At 42.2% G+C, this 13,970-nt stretch overlaps 1 protein-coding gene across 1 annotated transcript; it reads right to left on the bottom strand.

The window, feature by feature from the left end:
- Positions 1 to 1,154: 1,154 nt before the first annotated feature.
- Positions 1,155 to 12,075, bottom strand: LOC309814123 (DLA class II histocompatibility antigen, DR-1 beta chain-like). Its single transcript, XM_082639550.1, has 6 exons — positions 11,915 to 12,075; positions 5,434 to 5,703; positions 2,877 to 3,158; positions 2,013 to 2,123; positions 1,510 to 1,533; positions 1,155 to 1,202 (listed from the first exon to the last, which is right to left on the bottom strand). The coding sequence occupies exons 1-6, from the start codon at positions 12,015 to 12,017 to the stop codon at positions 1,189 to 1,191; spliced, it is 804 nt and encodes a 267-aa protein (XP_082495676.1). The 5' UTR covers positions 12,018 to 12,075; the 3' UTR covers positions 1,155 to 1,188.
- Positions 12,076 to 13,970: the final 1,895 nt, after the last annotated feature.

Below are 13,970 nucleotides of genomic sequence, written 5' to 3'. Positions count from 1 at the left end.
AAGTTTACTGCACAATCTGGAGGGTCTCAGAAATGTACCTTTTCCAATAGTTTTGGGTTTGTCCTGAAGGCCTTCTGAACCCTATTTATGGGGAAGAATGCATCTCAGCCAAAGAGCCGGCATGCCACTGCCTTTTATCTGAGAGACAGTAAAAGACTGAAGTGTTGAAGCCCACCATTGGTCTAATAAAAGAGGAATTCAAGAAGTACCCAGGATTAGATATTTTCTTCAAAAAAAAAAAAACAGGGAAAAAGAGAAAAAAGAACATGATTACAAAAATTGTCAGGGCATCACATCCTTACAAGTCACCTGTATTTCTTATATTTTTTTGCCCCTTTCTGTATCCCATGGTGTGAAGAAACTTGCATGCTTGTCTTTGAGAATGCAAAGATGTAGGAGACAACCATGAAATGGGTTCAACAAGGTTTTTATTCTAGTTCAGGAAAACATTCCTAATTAGAGAATACAGAAAACCCAAGAAAAAAACAAGGAAGGAAGCAAGGAAATCTTTCAGATCCACAAGTGACCAAATTTCAGTAATGTTAATGAAAACCATTATTGTTATAGGATGCAATTCTCCTTTTTTCTTTTCTTTCTACTTCCTTCCTTGGAACTGTATGAAGCATATGATTTTCATCCATATTTATTTGAGAAAGACTTTAATAAGGAATGTGGGCAGAAGATGAGTTCAGATGCACAGGAGGCAGTAAAGGTTAAAAACAAAAGGGACCAGGAAAAAATGAAGATAAGGGATTGCGATCAATATTGGGGACTTCCAGGTCAAGGATAGGGGCTGAGGAAGCCATCAAGAAGGACATTTTCGGGCTTCCCTGGTGGCGCAGTGGTTGAGAGTCTGCCTGCCGATGCAGGGGACACGGATTCGTGCCCCGGTCCGGGAGGATCCCACTTGCCTCGGAGCGGCTGGGCCTGTGAGCCATGACTGCTGAGCCTGCGCGTCCGGAGCCTGTGCTCTGCAACAGGAGAGGCCACAGCAGTGAGAGACCAGCATACCGCAAAAAAAAAAAAAAAAAAAAAGAAGGGCATTTTCTGCAGGGTCACTCAACCAAGAGCAAACTAGATCCTGAGAAGTACTATCGTTGTGGAAGAATTACAGCGAAGCAGGAAACATTTTCATGCTGCAAAGAAGCCGGGACAGAAGGTTTTTGCTTGAGTGTCACCATCCTCCCTTCAGCTCAGGAGTCCTGCAAAAGACAGAGGAGAGGGTTGTTTCCAGATCTAACTCTGCAAGCAGTTTTTTTCTCCTCTTTCAGGGTCTCATGTTAAAGTATTGAATTAAGAAGGAAAACAAATTCTTAAGTCTCCCTGAGCCAAAGTTACTTCAGAGCACAGGCCTTCTGTTTAGTGGAGAGAAGAAGCTTTAGTGGAAACTGCCTGATCCGAAGTCAGATCCAAGGTCTTTCCCGTTATTTCTGTCACTTGTTTTGTCACCTCTACCATCTGTTCTAGGGAGACTAAGTATGTCTCTAAAAGAGAGTTAAAGAGCATTACCTGTTGGCTGAAGTCCAGAGTGTCCTGGGAGAGAGAAGGGAAGATATATACTTAAAATATATGGAGATGAATCTGTCCCCAAACAGAATGTACCCAACCCCCGACCCCCACCTCAGATTTCCGTTATACCACAACCTAATCACATGATGACAGGGCAGGGAGGAGAGCAGACACTGAGAGCTGGTAACCTACGAAGCTTCTGTCACACAAATCCAGTATAACTTCATCAGTCTTAGTGTCTCTTCCTGCATTTGTCCCAGGATCTCCACCCAAAATCTCCAAGCATGTTAACATTTTTCTTATCTCTGCAGGCCATCACCTCTTATATTTTAACCGTAGCTAACCATGGACTGTCAATTTCTGGATTTTCAGGAAATTTGAGGTCAACTAAGCAAAGAAAGACTTTACACAGGGTCATTGATATACAGAGAACTAACCGAGCAAAGTCATATTTCTTCCCCCAAAAGTCTGTGGGGAGGCTCAGCTGCCAACAGGCTCCTTACCTTTCTGATTCCTGAAGTAGATGAACAGCCCCACTCCAAGGAAGAGCAGACCCAGAACAAAGCCTCCGATTCCACTCATCATCTTGCTCTGAGCAGATTCAGACTGTGCCCCTGAGAAAAGAAGCTAGTTTTAGTGATATTTTACCCCAATTCTTACTTCTCTAATTGAGACTCTGAGATTCAGAACTGTGACAATGGGGGAAAAAAGCCTGCCCTGGAAGAAATAGAGTAAGTGGCCATTTCTGGAAAAGAGATTTAAGAATCACACTAAGTAGATACACACTGAGAATTAAACTCACTTAAATATCACAGCCTTGACATAAGGCCACTACTTCAACATCTTAAGGGTGAAGTGCCAGGAACTCAAGGAGGTTAAGTAGCTTGTCTAAGGTGGCAGAGCTAATAAAAGGCAGAACTGAGGTTGGACTCCCCTCATGTCAGGAAGGTCCCTACATCGTAGTGGACACACCTCTTCTCAGATCACAGTGAACAACTCAGAGCAACAGTGTCAGAAGTATGAGCCCAGCCTGAAGAAGGGGACTGGTGCCCAGGGCCAAAGAGGTGACCATGACCTGAGATAAGATGGGAGGCTCGAAACAGGGACACCTCTATTCTGCTTGTCAGGCATAACTGCCTTCTCAGGGGGTACAGGTCTTTGTACAAACTATCACAGGATATCTATAAATATCAGAGGATTTCTATCACAGGATATTCACATGACTACCCTCCTAACCTCAGCTGAAGGATAGGAGAGAATAGAGCAAATGAACAGATGCTGTGGGGAGAGGAGAAACCTGACACTCAGGGGAAAGCAAGCCCCTTCCATGGTGGCTGAGGAACTTATGAGGCCAGACAGCTTCTCACTCCATTCCACTGTGACAGGGCTGGTCCAGCTGGGGTGCTCCACGTGGCAGGTGTAGACCTCTCCACTCTGAGGGACTGTTTCAAGCATCACCATGGTCTGGAAGGTCCAGTCTCCATTAGGGATCAGGCCTGTGGAGACCACCCCCGCCTCCTCTTCCTGGCCGTTCCGGAACCACCTGACTTCAATGTGGCCTGGATAGAAACCATTCACAGAGCAGACCAGGAGGTTGTGGTGCTTCAGGGGCTGTGTCTTTGCAGGATACACAGTCACTGTAGGTGCCACTAGGAGAGAAAAAGGTAGAGGGGATAAGTGAGGGAGAGAGAGTAAGTCACGTGGGTTGGCTGCCTTTCTGCATCCACTCTCCAGTCCCAGACTGCAGCCTTGGGCAGGTCTCCCTCAAAGGTGGCCATGTGGCCCAACTTTAGGTGTTAGTACCATGATCCTGAATTTAACCCTTACCGCATGGACCCATTAGATTTTAGAGATGCTGAGGATACTTGTGTGTCTTTTTTTCCCATTGCATGAAGCAGTTATTTATTGTTGACGTGTTTACAACTCTTTGCAAGGCATTTAATTAAAAGTGTCATTTCTGAATCCATGTTGCCTGGGTTCAAATCCAGGCTCTGTCTCTTACAGATTCATCCCAGGAGAATTTTTCCATTCCTCTGTGTCTCATCTTTCTCACCTATAAAAAGGAATAATAATTCTAATTCACCTCCTAGGGTTATGTGAGGATTAATGCACCTGAAGTATGTAAAACCATAACTGGAATTTAGCCTTCAATATATCAGAATTATTTATTGCCCTTGTTTAATTTGAAAGAAAATATGATTCAAAGCAGTGTGGATAAATTAGGAAACAGCAGGGCGGGTGTGTGTGTGTGTGTGTGTGTGTGTGTGTGTGTGGTGTGTGTGGAGACAGAGGATGAAATCCTGGGAAAGCTGTCTCCAGGCACTCACACCTTAGAACACCTCAGAAAAGGTTCTACCCTAGGAAGAAGGAAAGACACAAGTGAATCTCTATCTCTGAGTCGAATTCCAAAAAAGCCCATGAGTCCTGAAGGAGAAGGAAAGAAGGAAGAAAAGTCATTAATTAAAAAAAATTTTCTTATAATTAAACTCTGCTAATCAATCTCTCTCCTTTGCAAAACAAGTGAATTTACTACTGGAATTGTTATCAATTGTCTCTCTTTTTAAGCTGACACATAAGTTCAGGCAAGGGTCTGGGACTCATTAAATATGTGTGCTTAGCGCCTGAGACAATCTCTGACAATATCAGCCTTAATAAACACAATTTTTTTTTTAAATGATGGAGAAACTTGGTGAAAAACATTTTTACAATACTCTAAAATGGTAAGTTTAAAATTGATGGTAAATCTTTCCTAACAAGTTTGCAGTGTATTTTATTAAGTAAAAATGTTTAAATTTCTATCATGGAAAATAATAAACTGAATCAAAATATAAACCTCAAACTGGAGAGAAAGCTGAATCAAATATCCACAGTGTTAATTTTGCTGCATAGAGAATCTATATCACTGAGAAAAACACCAGGACCCCAGAAATAATAGAGAATAAATAACAGAGCAGTAACAAGGGGCCAATAAATATGTGAGAGATATTCAAGAACTTTAGGAATCAAAGAAATATAATTTTAAAATAAAAAATGTAATTTTAAAATGAGTACTTGGCACTATATATCTTTGAAACAAGATCTGATAAAGGAGATTGTGAGGTGAATTGTTACACTTATAAAAAGAAATATTATGTAACTACTCGAATACTATTAGCGTTATAAAAATAGTAACATCAGTGTGTTAACACAATTATAATTCAAAAGCTGATTACACAGTCATTTCAACTATGTAAAAATATATAGGCTAAGAAAAAAAAAAGGCGAAAAATTTAGACCTAGAAGAAGTCTCAGGAAGATCAGAGGAGCCGCAGAGGCTCCCCTGCCCGCACCTGTCAAAAACTAGTCTGACGCCTTTTTCTCAGTGAAGTGCTCCTGCACACAGACAGACGCGGCACACTTATTTCCGGGGTGTCAGGAGTAAGAGGATGTGTGCCCAGAACGCGCTGTGACTCTTCTCCTCACAGGCTCCCAATCCTTTCACTTTCCTCACCTCTCCTCCCCCAAACCTTCCCCCAACCACAGACACCTTGAAGTCCCTCCCGCATCTCTAACCGCCCACCGCAGTCGGGGTTTCCTCCCCTCCCCTCCCCTCTCCTCCCCCTCGCCTCCCCCACAGGGACCACCAAGCACACCCGGAGCCTCCCTCCTGCACCCCTCCCGCCACACCTCCCCTCCCTCCCGGGCCTCCCCACACCACACACGCTCTCTCCCCTCTCACAGTCACTGACAAAATCACACACGGTCTCCGGACAACAGGCTCTCACAGGAACCCGCCTAACTTGTACTTGCTCACAGCCCTACACACACCCTGCCCCCCGAACGCAGTCTCCTCTGTCCGCGTCTCTGTGTCTCTCTGTCTCTGTCTCAAACACACACTCACACGCACTGCGCCCCCGCCCGCTGGCCGCCCAGCCCCGCGCTCACTTCGCCGCTGCACCGTGAAGCTCTCCACAACCCCGTAGTTGTGTCTGCAGTACGTGTCCGGCTTGGCCCGTTTCTCCTCCAGGAGGTCCTTCTGGCTGTTCCAGTTCTCGGCGGTCCGCCGGCCCAGCTCGGTCACCGCCCGGTACTCGCCCACGTCGCTGTCGAAGCGCACGTCCTCCTCCCTGTTATAGATGTGACTTTCCACGAACCGCACCCGCTCCGTGCCGTTGGTGAAGTAACAGAAGCTCTTAAACTGGAGCAGGAAATTCTCTGCGGGAGACACCGCCACTCAGTCAGGCCTCAGCCCCAAGCGGCAGCCGACATTACCTTTGTTGAAAATCTTGGTCCCACTGAAATTTATATTTTTTTTTTCTTTTTTTTTTTTCTTTTTGCGGTATGCGGGCCTCTCACTGCTGTGGCCTCCCCCGTTGCGGAGCACAGGCTCCGGATGCGCAGGCCCAGCGGCCATGGCTCACGGGCCCAGCCACTCCGCGGCATATGGGATCCTCCCAGACCGGGGCACGAACCCGTATCCCCTGCATCGGCAGGCGGACTCTCAACCACTGCGCCACCAGGGAGGCCCAAATGCTTTTTTTTTTTTTTTGCTGTACCCAGGCCTCTCACTGGTGTGGCCTCTCCCGTTGCAGAGCACAGGCTCTGGACGCGCAGGCTCAGGGCATGGCTAACGGGCCCAGCTGCTCCGCGGCATGTGGGATCTTCCTGGACCGGGGCACGAACCCGTGTCCCCTGCATCGGCAGGCGGACTCTCAACCACTGCGCCACCAGGGAAGCCCTGAAATTTATATTTTTTAAGAATCCGGACCCTGAGGAGATGTTTTTCCAGGAAAATTAATTTGTTCAGGACCAAGGCTTTTTTATTTCTTTGCTTGCCAACCAATTGCAAAGTCATAGTTTATCCTTCACATCATCTTTTTTCTTAACTTCTCTGCCTCTGGTCCACTACTTATCTATAGTAGTAAATTACAGCCACAGACATCTTATTCCTGTTCATGCCTCAACGATTTCATTTTCTAACTTTGTCTCGTAGCTCCAACAATACAAGTAGGCATCAAAGTACCACCCTTGGCCAGATGTAGAACTTGTTTCTGTAGTCAAGTCTCCTCAGAAGGGGAGAAACTAAGAAGAAGATGATATTCTCATATAGACAGTTTACAAAAAAATAAGCAGGTCCCCAGACTTTAAGTAGAGACCATCACCTAGAAATGATGGAAGAAAGAAGGGTACTCTGGGTCAGACCAGGTCTATTTTACTATTCAGAAATTCTCAAGTATCTTATCGACACATGACAACGTTACAAAATTAAAATGTGTGAAGTTACTGTTGACTGAAGCTTGTATGGTTAGCACTGTTTGTCCAGTTCTTGTCCCCAACCTGAGGTTGCCAGATTTAGCAAATAAAAATACAGGATTCCCAGTGAAATTTCGATTTTGATCAATCACTGTTGTTTATCAGAACTTCAGATTTAACTGAGCATCCTGTATTTAATTTGGCAACCTTAGCCCAACTTGCTAATGTAGCCTCAGAAGGAGGAGGATATTTAATACTTCTTCTTTGTATTCTTTAACACATGCCCATGGCAGGCTGCAGAAAGTGTGAACACATATGGACTTTTCAACTAATAAATGCAGAATGAATGTAAATGTCTCTTTTTTTTGTAAATGTCTCTTTTTTGAATGTAAATGTCTTTTTTGTCAACAACAACAAAAGAGAGACATTTACATCTTATTTTTTATTTTATTATTTTATTTATTTAACTTTTTATTTTATATAAGAGTATAGCCGATTAACAATTTGTGATAGTTTCAGGTGCACAGCAAAGAGACTCAGCCATACATATACATGTATCCATTCTCCCCCAGACGCCCCTCCCATCCAGGCTGCCACATAACATTGAGCAGAGTTCCCTGTGCTATACAGTAGGTATGTCTCTTTTGTATTGGATCTAGCAGCCCTTGCAGCACCCCTCCACACACACACACACATACACACACACACGCCCAAGACACACACTGTGCATATGAACATCAGAAATTTTATCAGTAATTCAGACACAGTCAAGCCACTATCCACTAATGGTGGTTAGAGTCCCAAGCTGTAGAATCAGAACTTCTGAATTTGAAGATGAGCTCTTCTACTCAGGTCAGTTTTAGCATACATGAGACTTTTTTCTTGATCTCCAAAACAGATTTGATGATAGTATATCCCTCACAGTATATATATATTTTTATATACATTTATTTTTTTATTTTTTCTTTTTTGCGGTACGCGGGCCTCTCACTGTTGTGGCCTCTCCCGTTGCGCAGCACAGGCTCCGGACGTGCAGGCTCAGCGGCCATGGCTCACGGGCCCAGCCGCTCCACGGCATGTGGGATCTTCCCGGACCGGGGCACGAACCCGTGTCCCCTGCATCGGCAGGCGGACTCTCAACCACTGCGCCACCAGGGAAGCCCCTCACAGTATATTTTTAAGTGTGAAATTAAAGAGTGGCACTTCCTAGTGCTGATCATATAATAAATACTCAATAAATATATTGACATTTTAATTTTTATAACCCTATGAAAGCAAGCCCACAAGATCTTTCTATTCCTTAACTTCCTAAAGTAAGTAATATCTTCATCATCATTTGGCATTGTCTTCAATTAATTTAATCACTAGTTACCATTTTGAGCAAATAAGAGCAGAACATTTTATATATAATAATGTGGTATATATAAATCTAACACAAAAGGGGTATGCTGACTTAGAAGAAAGGGAATTTCTATATACTCAGACCTGACAATATAATCTAAGTTCTAGAACTAACAATGTGGCACTGGGTAAATAACTCAAACTTTTTGAATTTTAGATTCCATATATATATATATATTTTAACATCTTTATTGGAGTATAATTGCTTTACAATGTTGTGTTACTCTCTGCTGTATAACAAAGTGAATCAGATATACGTATACATATACCCCCATATCCCCTCCCTCTTGCGTCTCCCTCCCACCCTCCCTATCCTACCCCTCTAGTTCACAAAGCACCGAGCTGATCTCCCTGTGCTGTGCAGCTGCTTCCCACTAACTATCTGTTTTACTTTTGGTAGTGTATATATGTCCATGCCACTCTCTCACTTCGTCCCAGCTTACCCTTACCCCGCCCTATGTCCTCAAGTCCATTCTCTACATCTGCATCTTTATTCTTGTCCTGCCCCTAGGTTCATAAGAGCATTTTTTTTTTTAGATTCCACATATATGCATTAGCATACGGTATTTGTTTTTCTCTTTCTGACTTATTTCACTCTGTATGACAGACTCTAGGTCCATCCACCTCACTACAAATAACTCAGTTTCGTTTCTTTTATGGCTGAGTAATGTTCCATTGTATATATGTGCCACATCTTCTTTATCCATTCATCTGTCGATGGATGCTTAGGTTGCTTCCATGTGATGTATATGTTTTTAACTGCTACAGATATGATAGGATAGTTATAAGAATTACATACTGAAGTTTATAGGCCTGGTACAGAGTAGCTGCAAAATGTTATGAGGCTCCACGTTGACAGAAACCAGATTTGTTTGGTTTGTTACTCCAACATTACCACCTAGGGTAAAACAACTGGTGTATTCTAGGACATGAATAAATACTGGCTGTATTAATTAATGTTTTTTTGCATAACCTTGGCATTCAAGGGCACTGTAATGCTTCCTTGCTGATGACTAACTAAACATGTCTGATTCTCAGGTTTTCCCAGCTTCTCATCAGGCTCTTATTTTTACACTTTAGGTCCAGCTGATTCCCTTATGCTACAGCACAGTCTGTCCCTGAGGTCAGCTAGTCAAAAGAGTCATCTGTAATCCATTCCTCAGCTCTTCAGCTCCCATTCTCTCCTCAAATGATCCAATCTAGCTCCTGTCTTGTATACTCCACTGACAGCAAATGTCAGGTCCACCATACCCAGTGCTCACTTCTCTGTCATGTTTTCTCATTTCACCCACCTCTTGGTCATACTCACCACAAATCGCCACTCTCTCCATCCTTGAAAAATCTAAGTTCCCTCACTCTCTGCATCACACGCTCTTGGTTTTTGTCACTATCACTGGTACTCCTTCCTACTCCCCTTTGCTGACTTACTGACCCTGGCCCTCTCTTTGCCTTCTACTACACACTCCCACACTCCTTCTTTATGTGCAACCTCTTCTACTTTCCTGAAATTTAACACAGTTGTCAATGACTGCAACATATATGTCTCCAGCCCTGGTCTCCCCCTGAATTCCAGTCTCATAAATTCAATTGGCCTCTTGACAGCTCCACATAAATGTCAAAAAATCATTTTAAACTTAAACAAAACTTTTATTCCTAACCACCCACCTCAAATTTTTTCCTCCCATAGTCTTCTCTACCTCAATAAGCAGCACCATTATGTTTATTCCAGTAATTCAAGACTAAATCCTGAGGGATAAGCTTAATTTTCTACCTCTTCCTAATATAATTTATTAACAAGTCATACAAATATCTATTTCAAATCTGTTGCCTTTCTCTTTATTACTGTCTTTGTCACTGCTGCACTAAATGAGGCCACAAGTACGTCTTCCCTGGAGAATTCTACCATGATCCTAAAAGGTATCCCTGATGAATCCATACAATCCAATCTCCACATGGTAGCTAGAATTGTTTTTTTAATAAACATAAACTGACACTCCTTGTAACCCCTCAGTAGCTTCACATATCTTTTTCAATAAAATTCAGAAATCTTACCTTAGCCATCAGGGCCAAAATGATTTGGCTCCTGATTTCCTCTCTGACCTCATTTTATTCCACGTGCTAACTTGCTTGCTCTGTTTCAGCCACACTAGCCTTCTTCTGTCCCTTAAACACAGCAAATATCTTCCCACACTTTGTTCTTTCCCTGTTCCCTTGCATCCTTTACATAACTGCCTCCTTCTCATCACTCATGTTTCAACTAAAGGTCACTTTCTCAGGGAGACCTCCCTAGCCACTCGAACCGAAGTCAAGTGAATCCCATTTTCTCTGTCCCACAGCCCTGTTATATTTTTTTCAGAGCACTTACTGCTCTTCGAAATGTTTTTCTTTGTTAATTGGGTTGTTATCTTTCTCTCCTGTCATTAGGTAAGTTCCATGATAATTGAGACTTTTCTAGCTTTTATTCATATAGAATTCTGAGTCTAGACAGAGCCCAGTATATAATAGCTGCTCAAATAAACATTTGTAGTCTAAATGAATGAACTCATGGTTTGGGGAATTGGTTATTGTGAGGATCTTGGAAAGCAAGAAGGGGCTCCAGCTCCCACACTCTTTTATTCTGATGACACATTATATCCCTTCCACTTCCTGTGACAAATTCAGACAAACTTCTTCTTTCTTCTTCTACTAGTTTTAAGAGGCATTCACAGGAAAGAAAAAGGTGATTTTAAGCAAGAGGGAAATTTTCATAAGTTTTAGCTCATCCAATGGATCTATTATAGTTCTGGGGGTCTGTGCAAACGTTGGGGACTTTCAGTAATGCTGATGACATAGCTGGGGAAAAATAGGGACAAACTTGAAGGAGAGGTAACCAAACATGGCTAATTAAAGAACATAGACAGCACAATGAATGAACCTATAATTTATCCTCTACTAGTTGAATCTCTTCTCATATGCTCAGGCCAAAGAACAGGGAGATGTAGGGGAAACTAATCATCTAGAAAGGTTCAAAATAGATTCACATTGAACACTAACCTGTGTCAGGTTTTCAGAAGATGTCCTAAGTTCTTTAAGGCATCAAAGAACACCCCATGGATGCTCCTTATCTAAAGAGTCATTTCAAGTACTAAGGATTACTAAGAGTCGTTTCAGCTCCAGGGTGCTTTACCCACAGGAGAAATAGAGAGAAAACTAATCCTAACTTCTGTCAGAGAACCTCCAGTGCAGGGATACAGGCATTTTAAACATTGGCATTCAGGAGAAAGAAAAGATATGGGGGAAGGCCCTTTGATACATTCTCATGTCTCATTAGAGAGGGGCACCAACATCACACATCCTCTTGAGAATATAACACAGGATCTTCTAGGAGGGATCTTTCTAATTCCTTGCGATTTCCCATAAAATTCTCAGAGAAGCTTTCCCTTTTCCTGGCAAAACTCAACATAATAAAGGGAAGTGCCAAATGGGGAATTATCTTTATTTCTAAATCCTCTTACGACAATGAAAGAATGGGATGCAAGGCTAGGGAGGTTTTATTGGAGGAGAATTGAGAAAAAAAATGTCTTATACACATGGAAGACCCTGATGCAGCTCTCATAGAGAGGACAAAGATCTAGACACCTTTTGTTGTGGAAAGAATTGGGGATCCCTATGGTAAAGATAGCTGGTCACTGAAGAATATATCACAATTTTTAAGGGACATGGCCTGGACACAGTGACAAAACTAAGTACCTTCCTTCCCACACCCTATGATAGCTCCCCATCCAAGGCACACTTAGTTGCGTCTCCCTGGCCCAGGCCAGGGGCGGGCTCAGCACCATCAGTATCACTGTCAGAGCTGCCATCCAGGAGCCTCCGGAGAAATACAGGGACACCATGCTGGAGAACAGGGTGTGAGGGGAGCAGGCAAGCCCCGCTCAGATGAGTACTGTGACCCTCCTCCACCCAAGTGACACCAACCAAGGAATTCAGTATTTGATCCTGGATTGGGTGATCTCAGTGTTAGAGAACCAATCAGCATCACAGACGAGGAGCATCATCAGTGACTGGTCAGAGATTCAGTAGGAAGGTCCTCTTCTAAAACTTAGAATTTCCTCCACTAAAAGGATTGTTTTAATTTAGTGCTTTAGAGGTTTGATCCACCTGCATCTGAAACATTTTAACTGGGCCCCTATTGTGAGCCAGCTCCATGCTGGTCAGTGATGTGTCACATGTTTGAGCCTTTTAGAAGCATTCATTCCTCTCTGCTTGAGACAAAGCTATTTTGACAAATGTATGTGTGATTGTGTTTAGGAGTTGAGTTGCTGGAGAGAAAATGATTGCAAGTTAATCATTTAACTTGGAGACCTTTAATCCGGTCCTTATTCCACCGTAACTTAGTGTTGTAGATTTGGGGAAATTACTTAACCTCTACAGTTGAAATGAAGGCACTGTGATCTTTCAGTTATTTCAATACTGAAAAATCCTGTGATTCTGTGGACTCCTCAAGGAACAGCATCCCCTGGTAATGGATGATGTGACAGAATTATAGCTGTTGATTGGAGAGTAGTCTATACCTCCTTACAGGTCGAGATGTCCCTGATAAACTAAAGGAAATTTAAAGTTAGTCAATAATTTAACCTGAGTGAAAAGATTTTTCAGGTCTGTCTTCTGGTGCTGTCACTGAGTTTAGTGGCATCTCCAGAAAACACTTAGAGAAAGGGCTTAGAGGAGATGATTTATGTGGAATGGAGGGTCTTGAAGGTACCTTTGTAGAGCACATAATGTAACAAGGTGGGAAGGCCAACTGTCCAAAGCAAAATGTGCAGGGGGCTGAGAGGTGGATAAAGGACTCAAAGTCACCCTTTGGCACAGCAACTTGCCTTAGAATAATGAATATTTTATGTGAAAATGTGTTCAACCCCTTACTTCTGCGTTCCATTTTGATTTCCACATTTTATTCGGGATGTGTCTCCTTATTATTTAACATCTTTTGCTTTATTCTAAGAAAAGATATAAGAAGACCTTGCTAATGAATACATTACAGAGTGTTCAGGAAATAGAACACTTTGGAAAAGCTATGAGTTGCATCCTTTGATATAATCATATAATTTAACATGTAATTCTATTTTTAGATAAATATTACACATTAATGTAAATGTAATATCTCAAACTTAGAATGGAATTCAAAAGCCACCTATCATCCTGAAATTCTGCATTAATTCATGCTCCACTGCCGTTCTTATAAGCACTCCTTCTTTATGTACCTCAATAGTTCTTGTAACAGTACCAACCATGCCACAATAAAAATTACTAAAATTTATTGAACAAATTTAAGCATTTTACTTTCTACCGTGAATTAATTATACAAGGACTTTTTCATACAACTTTAAAAATTTAATTCTCACATCATCCCAGTGATTTAAGTACACTTTCATTCCTACAGAGAGAGATAATAAAATGATGGGTGGAGGATAAACAACTTTTGCAAGGATGCAAAGCTGGTAAATGGTACACTCCAGGCTGAGCAAGTTATATGTGATTCCAAACCCCACAAGCTCAGACATTATACCATACCAACTCACATTCAATTTCTGAAGAGAATAGGGTCCCTTATATTGAATCTATTTTAGTCACTTTAATGCATAGATATGCGTATCAATAAAATTACTCCTTTTAATGAATGACAGCATTTGATATAAATTGAAGCAGCTACTTGTAGTAATTCTAGTTACTTAAAAGAGTCCTTTCATCAGCATTGTTTCTCTCCTCTGGAAATAACAAAATTTGCATTGATCTTATGTAATGATACCCACAGCTCCCCACAAGTCTCCTTCTTATTGCAGACAACA

The sequence above is a fragment of the Mesoplodon mirus genome (genome assembly GCF_964341445.2).
Source record: "Mesoplodon mirus genome assembly, chromosome: 12".
NCBI lineage: Eukaryota > Metazoa > Chordata > Mammalia > Artiodactyla > Ziphiidae > Mesoplodon > Mesoplodon mirus.
The sequence above is the reverse complement of the archived record's forward strand: the minus strand, read 5'-3'. Positions and strand labels throughout refer to the sequence as shown.